This window comes from Colletotrichum scovillei (assembly GCF_011075155.1).
Source record: "Colletotrichum scovillei strain TJNH1 chromosome Unknown Contig00013, whole genome shotgun sequence".
NCBI lineage: Eukaryota > Fungi > Ascomycota > Sordariomycetes > Glomerellales > Glomerellaceae > Colletotrichum > Colletotrichum scovillei.
In genome coordinates, this window is record NW_023336271.1 from 290,551 (window position 1) to 301,427 (window position 10,877).

The window sequence follows — 10,877 nt, forward strand, 5'->3', positions numbered from 1 at the left end:
GAGCTGTCCCAGGTGCACAGCTGCCAGCTGGATTTCGCCCAAGATGAGTGCATCTTCACCTGGTCAACCAAGTCACTGCTCACCATCCAGGCACCACATTGTCGCGTGTGCTGCCTGCTTTACACGTCCTCGACACGCTCAGGTACCGACGCGTAAATTGATTTTATGAGTGTCAATTGGAGAAGCTTCCTGCAAGGTACCTGCGACCTCTTACATGATCTCAGATTCCACCCCAATCGGTCGACAACGCTGTCTTACCATACTTACCGTGTCATGCCATGGCATCTGAGAGTTGCAGGTGAATCATCTACAGCAGCCTTTCAGCTTCTGGTCTGTTCTTGCAGATGCTGCCTACATTATCTTCTGGAGTCGTCCATTGGAAGCATTTTCGCATATCTGGCTTGAAGGATTTGTAGACGAAAAAGAAATGTTTGGCTTCTCAAAGGGACACGAATGAGACGTTGAGCTTGTCGCATGTGTTCCTGGGCCGCCTCACCTCCAGGTCACAGTGAACGATTGCTTATCGATAGATACGTAGCCTGGAGACCACCTGGCGGGAGGCTCCTTCCTGCCACGCAAGGGAATCCAGTCCACCCCGCAAAGGGTCCTGAGCAGTAAACGGGTACACCTCTACGAAGGTAAAATAGGTGCATCACAAAGTCTCTCAATAACACCAAGAAGCCCCCCGCAGCCACACCTAGAAACGACACGAGCCACCTGGTGACCCTCCTCCTATCGTTAGACCCCTGCCAACACATGCATTGCCTGCTCTGAATTTATTACTTGGGACCTCACAAGGTTGGGTGAACACTTTCTCAGGGGACCCCCTTCTAAAACTCACGAAGCGGTGACGTTGCAAATAGCGTCTTCAATTCCGCACCTCAGCTACCCGACCTGACTTTGTACCGGGTATCTCGACCTCTATCTAAGGCTTCTTTCCCTTCCCTTTCTCACCACCACAACCTGAGATACCCATCCCACTCGAACCATGTCGCTGCAAGTCCCCTACCGTGGAAAGGCACCCAGAGAGGGTGCCACCAAGGCCGTCATTCTGGTAAGACCATCTTGCTTAATGGTGTTTTGCGCGTCGCTTTATTGTGCGGCGCGTGTATCCCAAAATCTCAAAACCCCGCCTTGCTACTCCCCCCTCCCTCACAAAGCTCGTCAAAGCTCATTGTCCTCTGCAAACGGTCGCAAGCTAACCAGCACCTTGAAATCTTCAGGTCGGAGGCCCCTCCAGAGGAACTCGATTCCGTCCTCTTTCCCTCGACGTTCCCAAGCCCCTGTTCGAAGTCGCTGGTCACCCCATCATCTGGCACAACTTGGCTGCCATTGAGCGAGTCCCCGGCAAGGAGATCACCGAGGTCCTCATCATCGGCTACTACGACGAGTCCGTCTTCCGCGACTTCATCAAGGACGCCTCCCACGAGTTCCCCAACCTCTCCATCAAGTACCTCCGCGAGTATGAGGCCCTCGGCACTGCGGGCGGTCTCTACCACTTCCGCGATGCTATCCTCAAGGGGCACCCTGAGCGCCTCTTCGTCCTGAACGCCGACGTCTGCTGTTCCTTCCCTCTCCCTGAGATGCTTCAGCTCTTCCACGACAAGAACGCCGAGGCCGTCATTCTGGGTACGCGCGTCTCTAACGAAGCCGCCACCAACTTCGGTTGCATCGTCAGCGATGCCCACACCCGCCGTGTGCTCCACTACGTCGAGAAGCCCGAGTCGCAAATCAGCAACCTGATCAACTGCGGTGTCTACCTCTTCTCCACCGACGCCATCTTCCCCTCCATCAAGACCGCCATCAAGCGCCGTACCGATCGTCCTTCGCGCCTCGTCTCCTACCCGAGCTCCGAGAACCTTGAGAACAGCTTCATCATCACCGACGATGACGAGGAGCGCAAGAACGAGGTCATCCGCCTCGAGCAGGATATCCTAGGTGACCTCGCCGACACCAAGCACTTCTTCGTGTACGAGACCAAGGACTTCTGGCGCCAGATCAAGACGGCTGGCTCAGCCGTCCCTGCCAACGCCCTCTACCTGCAGAAGGCCTGGCAGAACGGCTCCAAGGAGCTCGCCCAGCCCAGCGCTAACATCATCCCTCCCGTCTTCATCCACCCGACTGCCACCGTCGACCCCACCGCCAAGCTGGGCCCCAACGTCTCCATTGGACCCCGCGTCCACGTCGGCCCCGGTGCCCGCATCAAGGAGTCCGTCGTCCTTGAGGACTCTGAGATCAAGCACGACTCGTGCGTCCTGTACTCTATCATCGGCTGGGGCAGCCGCGTCGGTGCTTGGGCCCGTGTTGAGGGTACCCCCACCCCCGTCGGCAGCCACACGACGAGCATCATCAAGAACGGCGTCAAGGTTCAGAGCATTACCATTCTCGGCAAGGACTGCGGTGTCGGTGATGAGGTCCGGGTTCAGAACTGCGTGTGCCTGCCCTTCAAGGAGTTGAAGAGAGTGAGTCTGCCCCGACTACCGTCAGTGTTTTCATGTTGCTCACAATCTTATAGGATGTTTCAAACGAGGTCATTATGTAAATCGACAGGTTTGGGACACGTTGGATGTGGCGGGGGATAACGGACGACGTAATGAAGAAAGGATTTGCATTGGGGTCAGATAGAGCTCCATCACTCTTCATAGATGCATGCGTCTTTGGTCACAAAAAGCACAAGTCGAATTCAGCAATTCAGAGCATTTCAATCTGCCATTTCATCTACTTTACATGTGTGATGAGTCTGGAGGACGTACCTAGCCACAAGCTAGTGAGTGAGGTAAACTACCGGACCAGTTAATGAGTGATTCACTCAACCGGATTCCTACGATGCCTCAAGACAGTGTCACCCGGGATGCCTCAGGTAGGGCTTCCGCAATCACCGCCTAGGACCCTTATGAGGAGTGAATCATGCTCAGTCTTCAACAACAAGTCCTGGGCCGTATGGTCGAGGGGCGAAGGCCGTGAAGTGCTGACTGGGATAGTGATGCTCCTATTCCTTTCAGGACTCCTGCATTTAACCCTCGGTCGGTCCATCTTTTTTCTTTTTTCTTTAATTTTTAAAAATGCCTCCTATTTCTACTGCCCATATCGTCGTCTTGTTTTGCTGTGCCTGAGGTAGGTGAGGCAGATCAACCCCTCCCCCCTCCTCCTCTTCCACCCATTCCATGTTCACTGCCCACAACCGTTATCAGGGGTGAATCATACTCAATCTTTAACAATGACTACTGGGTCGTATGGCCGAGGGGCGAAAGCCGTGAAGTGCTGACTGAGACAGTGATGCTCCTGTCCCTTTCAGGACTCCTGCATTCAATCCTCGGTTGGTCCCTCTTTTTTTACACTTTTTCAGATCTGTAGTCATGATGAGATGGCGAGTATCTCTGTGCTACTCTGGTGGCCTTTTGTTTTTGTTTATTCATTCATGGTCGTATGTCATATGGAGGCAAGGTCTAGATCACGTCATCTCAAGCTACGGATGGCCAGTCGTATTTCATGCAACTTACTAGATAGATTGAACAGAGGGAGACATAAGGTTGTAATTTGCCTTCTTCTAACAACATGAGACGCTCAAATTCCAGGTGCTCCTTCCCTTGTTAAGGCGCCTTAATTTCAAGACCTGATATACAATTTTCAGTTGGATGACCGTCAAGAAATGCTGAGAATTGGTTCTGTGTGAAAAGGAAGGTACGTTGATACTCGATCCCCTCGCTCCTTCCTCCGACAGAATACCTCGCCTCACCTTTTGACGTCCCACTTCTCCTCATATCTTACCCTAATCCTCCCCGGCACTTCATCCACTACCTTATCCCACGTACCTGCTACCTTGACCACTCCCCTTTCTCAATCCATCAACTTTCCTCGTTACCTTCCTTGCCTTGCTTTCTTCACTCATCCCATCCACGTACTCGTTGAATTCTCTCATCTTGAGGTTCCGGCGTTGACAAAATACCAAGCCTAGCGAAAGCAACGTCCAAGCGTGTCATCATGGGCAACGAGAAAGGACCCAAGAAAATCCTCATGCAGAGGGGCTTCAACTTCCCTCCTGGCCCGATGTTCCCTGACAGAGAGACCGTCCACCTCGTCTTGGCGGCATTCTTCGGAAGCGATTGGACCTGGGCCAACAGCAATGTCAACGACATGATCGCCATGACCAGAGAGGCCGAAGCCTGCCTTCTGGGAATCTTCCACACCCTCGTTGCTAGAGCCGACCTCTACGGAGCCCTTCGTGGTCATTCTGCGTTCTATGCGACCGTTGCGACTGAGCTCAAGACCAGAGGCGAACTCAGTGGAGACGCACTCAAGGATATCGACGAAGTTTACGTGCGCGCCCGTCGCGGCGACCCGGGCGAATGGCTCAAGACCGATCTCAACATGGCTGTAGATGCTTGGATTTCAGTCAAGGACATGATTGCGACTCTTCCGCCCCTTCAGGCCTTGTCCCTCACGGCCCGCCCCAACGAAATGGGTGCCCTCACGGCTCAATTCCAGAGCGCCAGCGTCGCCGGACCCGCAGAGAATAAGACCTGGCCTCCTGCTCACTTCGACCCGCACGAACTTGCCCTCATCGCCACACCGGAGCTTCGAGGCGTCCTCTTCGGCAAGACGCCCCAGACCCCTGGCGCCCTGCCTGCGACTCCCAGCAAGGCTACTCTCTCCCTCGATACTCGTGCCTATCTCTGCTCTCTCGCTCTTTCCAACTACCAGCCCGACAGCACCTGGAACTTGGTTCTTACCCCCATCGCCAACTTCAAGAATCAGATGGAGCGTCGCCAGTGGTCAATCCCCTCAGGCGGACAATCTCTTTACTGCTTCAGCATTGAAACTGCCTTGGTTCAAGCCGTCAAAGCCTTCCAGAATGGAAAGGCCATCTCTATCGGTCTTGCCACTCCTTGGTTTGGTCGCACTTGGGGCGCGATTCCTTCTGTCGACGAGGTCTCTGGCGCCGACACGCAGCAGGGCGTCTAGTCCTCGCTCTGCCCTCGTCTCGGCTTCGCCATTGTACTTCACAAGTATGCCGACGGCCTTGAGCTAATCATTTTCGACCCTATCGCCCGCTACAACCACATCAAGAACAACCCTCAGATCAAGGCAAGCCTCTCCAGCCTCTTTGCCTTTCGCCAGTCTATTGGTGACAATACCGAAGCGGCGATTCAGGGAGCTGGAGGACGCTTGATCCGTGGATGGTACGGCGGCAAGCTGGAGATGCCTGCCAACGGAGCTGATAGTGTTCAGCTGGCGAGTGAGTGGATTCGTCTGCTCGTTCTCGCCGGCGGCTGTCACGGTCAAGATCCTTTGGCTGTTAATGATGAGCAGTGGGCTCAGTGGGGCTTCGAGGAGGTGCAGATTTGAGGTACGAAGACGATTTGATCCCTTTTTTCATCCTTTGCCCCTTTCATTCGGTAGCTTGACGCTAACAATCATATAATCTGACAGTTTTTCTCGGCTCGAATACAATCCTCTCGGCCTCGTTGCCCTACATATCATCAAAAACCACGTCTCTTTCAGGCTGAAAATTTGGTTCCAGGAGGTATGGCTTCGCCTAACATCTCCTCTTCACAAAGTGGGATGAGAACGACGGGATAACGCACGACATGATAGCGCTAGACGGGATAGAGGTGCCTATCAGATGATAGTGGAGACTGGATAATGGACTGCGGACAACTGACATAGGATGGTTAGGGACGGATTATGGGTTGTGGAACGTCACCCTCTTAGTCTTTCCAAATACCACAAGAAAAGTCCTTGAATGAGTCTCTTCTCAGTGTTACATGTGACAGCGAGGCCTTCGTGACTCTCTTTCGTGATCATAGGTTTGGCAATTATCATCGTCGGATTTCTCATACTCGAATTTGGCGCAGACTTTTATTCTCTCACACCATGGGCACATAATTGTAGACGCTCCTCCTGTTTTACAGGCTTCTTCAGAGGCTTGGGAATGGAAAGAGCCAGCAAAGAACCTCAAATCGCGAAACGATTTGTGTAAATCAAAGCCAGGCATGTATCTATATTCAGAAATGAGTGCACTGTGGTGATCAGCGAAAACAAGAATCCCCCATTACCTCGTGGAAAAAGAGATTTGAAAAGATATTCACCATTGAAGCAGATGACCACGGAGACTAATCGTCAATTCAGAGGACCAGTTACATGGCACGATGTAGCGGCATTTTCTTTCCTTGACCCTGACCTATGCTGCACTTGTCATTCATTCGAGGAAGCACACCCTTTTTGAAATCTGAAAAGATACAAGTAGGAAGATTGACGATGGAGGAATCAATCGTGCGAAAGGAGGCCGATATATCGCCGTCCTCAAAAGCGTCAGTCTGTAACGGAGGCTTCTGCTATGAAATAGCGCTTCGACTTCCGCGATATCAGCGAAAGGAAAGACAGACGGACAGACGGACAGACGAACAGGTATGGAGCCATCTCGCGGGTTACTGAATGTGACGGACATATCTAAAGTCTTGGCAGAGCATCGCAAAGGTCAATATTGTAGCCCTCCGACAACAGACTTGCGTTTCGGTCGAGAAGCTGCCTGACTTGTAGATATACAAACATGGGAGGCCATGGGAGCAAAATGAAAAGTCACATCGACGAAAAAAACGAAAAAAGAATGGACCAACCGAGGATTGAATGCAGGAGTCCTGAAAGGAGCCGGAGCATCACGGTCCAGTCAGCACTTCACGGCCTCGCCCCTCGGCCATTTGGCCCGGTGCTTGTTGTTGAGATGTTGAGATGATTCACGTCTCATAAGGGTCAGGAAGGGTGGACTTGGATGGGAAAAAATGAAAAAGGATGGACCGATCGAGGTTTGAACGCAGGAGTCCTGAAAGGAACAGGAGCATCACTGCCCAGTCAGCACTTCACGGCTTTCGCCCCTCGACCATATGGCCCGGTACTTGTTGTTGCAAAATAGAGACAGTTGGTTCCCTATGAGGCCCAGTAGTGGTCAATCTAGAGATGTGGAAAAAAAAAAAAAGGAGTGGACCGATCGAGGATTGAACGCAGGAGTCCTGAAAGGAACAGGAGCATCACTGCCCCAGTCAGCACTTCACGGCTTTCGCCCCTCGACCATATGGTCCGGTTATTGTTGAGATATTCACACACTTGATCGCCTATAGGTCTATCGGTCGGTCTTCCCGGTATCCCAGGCATCCTGTCCCGAACCTGCTTGCCCTCGATCCAAACCAAGCAGCTTCATCGTGAGAATACCCTGCCTTACCGCCCCACTATGACCGGTAGCCAAGTAGTAGGGATGTTTTGCGATATCTTTCACACAATCTGTTCAGTGTATCTAAGTTCTGGAGCTGCCTCTCAAGTAGTCTGCGAGCTACCTTGTCTTCGATCACATCTCGTGTATACGAAATCCGTGGCGGAGGGTTGGCAAGAATGGCTAGACTCGCCTATCAAATCGTATTGATAGGCGAGTCTTTGATATGTTACTCCATCGTTGACATATGTTGGGAACAGAAGCCCCCGGAAAATTAGCAGTTTGGCTGTCGCGAACTTTGCCCAACGCTGACAAGCTTCCGTTTATGGTTGTACGTGACAGGAACACACATCACCATTGAAGATTTCAATTGAAATTTGAATAACTATTTCCCAAGAGTCTGAATGATCTCAATTGGAAGGTTCCTAGCTCTCGTCGCGACAATGGTGACTGTGACGAAATTGGCGTCATAGGCATGCTGGTTGTTTACTTGTGATTTGTTTACCAGGCAACGAGTTCAACATCGTGATCCACTGTATAAGTAACGATCTCACTGCGAGCATAAAAGCCAAAAGATAGAGCTTATATGGTTTCATTCGAAGCCTGCTCGAATATGCCAGCCAGGGAACACTCTGTCGAGGACTCGAGGCTGGCAAAGTAGAGGTGAAGTCGGAGGTTGCCATGCCAAGCCATCCACTCTAGTGGGCCAAGGCCACCGATTGGGAGCCGCAGTGCCGCAGTGGGCCTCTCAGCTATCCGCCCCCGGCATTTCGCCGGGGAATTCTTTTCCTCCGCAGAGGGGGAAGGTGCATTGCTGGACCCGGACGCTCATGCCTTTCCTCCCAACCCTCGAGGCGGGACCTTCCAAGGAAAGAGTCATCGGACTGAGAAGTCAAATTCAGCCGCGTGCATGCACAGATTCGTCCCAATTTACTCGTGACTGCAGACAAACTTGATTCTTCCAACAATCCGATGTTCAACAGCTCAGCAAACGTCAGTCAGCTCAACACTTTACACTAGGGATCCTGGCAACGGAGTGAATGGCAGTAGAAAAAACCGCATCATCTACTATGCGAACGCGGGGCAGCCCAGCAACACCTAGTAGCGGCACTCACCAACCCGGTCGAGAGACGGCTTTCGACGTCTGTCGCTGTCCGTCGACTTGCTAAGGCAGGCTTGAAGCCACCCGGCAGCACAAAGAAACTCAAAGTCCGCATCGGACGCCGACATCAATGTTCGCAGCCAAGCCAGTTCTACACGCGGAGACGCGCATCTAGCCTGGCGCGGCTAGTAGCAAGCAAGCGAAAACACGACGGTCGTCGCACGTAACTTACTCAATTCATCCCGGCACTCCGGCATCAAGTGATGCTATCATCTCCCCGGCACAATCTACCTGGTGCTTCTGCGATACACAAGGCGGCCAGCCAAGGCAACGCAAGCCACGATTCGGTACCGTGAGCCACCGACGGACGGCGGCGACAGCTGCCATGCTGCTGCCACTGCTGCTGCTGCCAGATTTGAAATATTGCCGTACCAATAACCACGACGGGCGAGGGATACGGGTGCCAGCATGCTTCAGCTGAGTCGGCATCCCTCTTGACATTGTGTTCGTAGAAAAGGACATTGACCTGAATCATTGCAATCGAACAGTGGCAATGGTTTTGTACATCCTCATTCTATCGTCAAATCTCTTCACAGTTCCAGCACTCTCCCTTGCTTCAGAATTTTCCGTTTCGATGTCTCTCGAGCCAGGGCAAACAACAATCGCGCCCACAGCACGATCCCGAGCAGGCCCAGAGGCTTCGCAAGCTTTTCCCCTGTCCCCTGCATGCCCAACCCTAAGACTTGCCTCTAGCGGGCAGCTCCCGCCCGTCGCCCCAACCGCGAGCTCCGATAGCTACCAAAAGCATTGAGGCTAGAGCGCATGCTACCTAGACCCAAACCGAGTAGCGCTGAAGTCCGTCATTCCGGAGACAGTTTCCGGCCTTGGAGAGTCGAAGGGCACCGTTGGAGGGAGGGGTAAGGAGGAATGTTGCTGGCCTGAGAATCCCGGACCGAACAAAGAACTCGCGCCGGCTTCGAGTACCTATCTCTCAGGCTGTCCTCTCCCCCCCACCCACCAGCACACACCACCACCAACTGACCGACCTCTGGTGCTATTCTCACCCACTTGATGGCCTAGATTCGGCCGCACGGCCCAAAGTCAGACCAGTCAACAGGTGTCACTGACTTCGGGGTGGGCGGATCGACGCAGGCTCTGACACTGGCGAGCGGTGCTAATGCAGGGCGCCTAGCCTTGGCGTGCGTAGCGAGCTGCTTGACGGGTACAGCGCATGCGACAGGGCCCGTCGTCCCCTGTAGAGCGGCGCTTGGCTGCGGGTGCCGTGGGTCTTCAAGACGCCACAAGGGAAAAGATGGGTGGGATAGTCGCTGGGGGGCTTCCTTTTTCGGTCGTTTTCAACCATCGGAGGATGGATGGAAAGGCCAGGAAAAACCTCAAACCCCCTCGAGCCGACATCCAAGGTCTCCGGTCCACCCACTTCGACCCGGTGACGACGCGCTGATAGGACGGCTGCAGGGCTTAACAGATGATGATATTCGCCGATGTTCATGCCATGATATCATGGCGACCGGGTTGGCTGAAACGCAACAACGGGGGATTGACCAAATGACATTGGATTCCCCAGAGTCGAACTCAGGATTCCTGTTTTCGGCAAATTTATGCCGCCGGAGAAGAAGGTCGGATGAGGTCGCACGCTGTCGAGATGAAGGGATCTGGATCAGGGCTGTGGCTGGTATGGATGAGAGACAGAGTACTACGGCGCACCAATCTCAACTCGGAAGCATGGAGATGAATGACCACGTCCACTTGGTCTCCTTCATCCGTCCGAAGTACGCAGAACACACGCACACATGTACGGAGAGGATACGGATACACAGCTCCAAGATACGCTCTGGCAGGTTGGGATTGGGCTGGCAGCACCACATGTTTACCCAGACAACGAACATCCTGGAAGATCTTTCCCGTCTTGACGACACCAACTTCTTTCTTGGTGTTCTGCACCAGACAAGCGCCAAAAAGAAACGGAGAAAAAAGTGTACCAGAGTGACACTGTTCTGGACTCTTGTCCGTCGACTAACAACGAGGAGGCTCCAGTCCAAGGCAAGGGATCAAGACATCTTTGTATCTGTCGAACTGTTCGCAGCCAATCCGTGCCTGAGGAAGTCATGGCCTCCTTTTCTTTTCCCAGGCCAGGGACGCATTCCCATCCCCGGAGCCACCAATCATGTCTGATTCTCCATGCTCAAGTTCTCAACGGGGAGAAATCACCATGTCTCGCGAGCTCACTGGATCTTTGGATGCCGCACCACATATCCACGTCTTCCACCAATCCCAACTTCCACGTCGACATGACCTCCGCCTCACCAACCCCCTCTCGGTAATCGATCGGGGCACACCCCGGCTCACCCCCTCTTCCGACGACCCCTCACCGCAGGTCGAGGTCCACATTCAGCACCACGGCACGGCAAGTCAAGACAGCCTAAAGAACAGGCCAAGGCCAGGAACACAGTGCAGTGCCGACCTCCTCGTCCCCGCCGCCGTGTGCCCAGCACCGCAGAAAATCGACCGATGCCATTCTCATATCCATAACCACGCAGAATCGCAGTCTGC

At 53.3% G+C, this 10,877-nt stretch overlaps 2 protein-coding genes across 2 annotated transcripts; both read left to right on the forward strand.

Annotated features, from left to right (window-relative positions):
• Positions 1 to 750: 750 nt before the first annotated feature.
• HER10_EVM0008697 (nucleotidyl transferase) lies at positions 751 to 2,696 on the forward strand. The gene is made up of 3 exons (XM_035478209.1): positions 751 to 1,054; positions 1,224 to 2,462; positions 2,516 to 2,696. The coding sequence occupies exons 1-3, from the start codon at positions 989 to 991 to the stop codon at positions 2,540 to 2,542; spliced, it is 1,332 nt and encodes a 443-aa protein (XP_035325944.1). The 5' UTR covers positions 751 to 988; the 3' UTR covers positions 2,543 to 2,696.
• Positions 2,697 to 4,143: 1,447 nt separating this feature from the next.
• On the forward strand, positions 4,144 to 5,346 carry HER10_EVM0009350 (uncharacterized protein; the record flags this gene model as incomplete). The annotated part of the gene is made up of 2 exons (XM_035478840.1): positions 4,144 to 4,929; positions 4,963 to 5,346. The coding sequence occupies 2 exons, from the start codon at positions 4,144 to 4,146 to the stop codon at positions 5,344 to 5,346; spliced, it is 1,170 nt and encodes a 389-aa protein (XP_035325952.1).
• Between the last annotated feature and the right edge of the window lie 5,531 nt (positions 5,347 to 10,877).

Excerpts from the sequence above, each read along its gene's own strand:
- HER10_EVM0008697 (XM_035478209.1), top strand. The coding sequence starts at position 989 with ATGTCGCTGCAAGTCCCCTACCGTGGAAAGGCACCCAGAGAGGGTGCC. Across the intron at positions 1,055-1,223 it reads CCACCAAGGCCGTCATTCTG|GTCGGAGGCCCCTCCAGAGG; the intron begins GTAAGACCATCT and ends TGAAATCTTCAG. Across the intron at positions 2,463-2,515 it reads CCTTCAAGGAGTTGAAGAGA|GATGTTTCAAACGAGGTCAT; the intron begins GTGAGTCTGCCC and ends ACAATCTTATAG.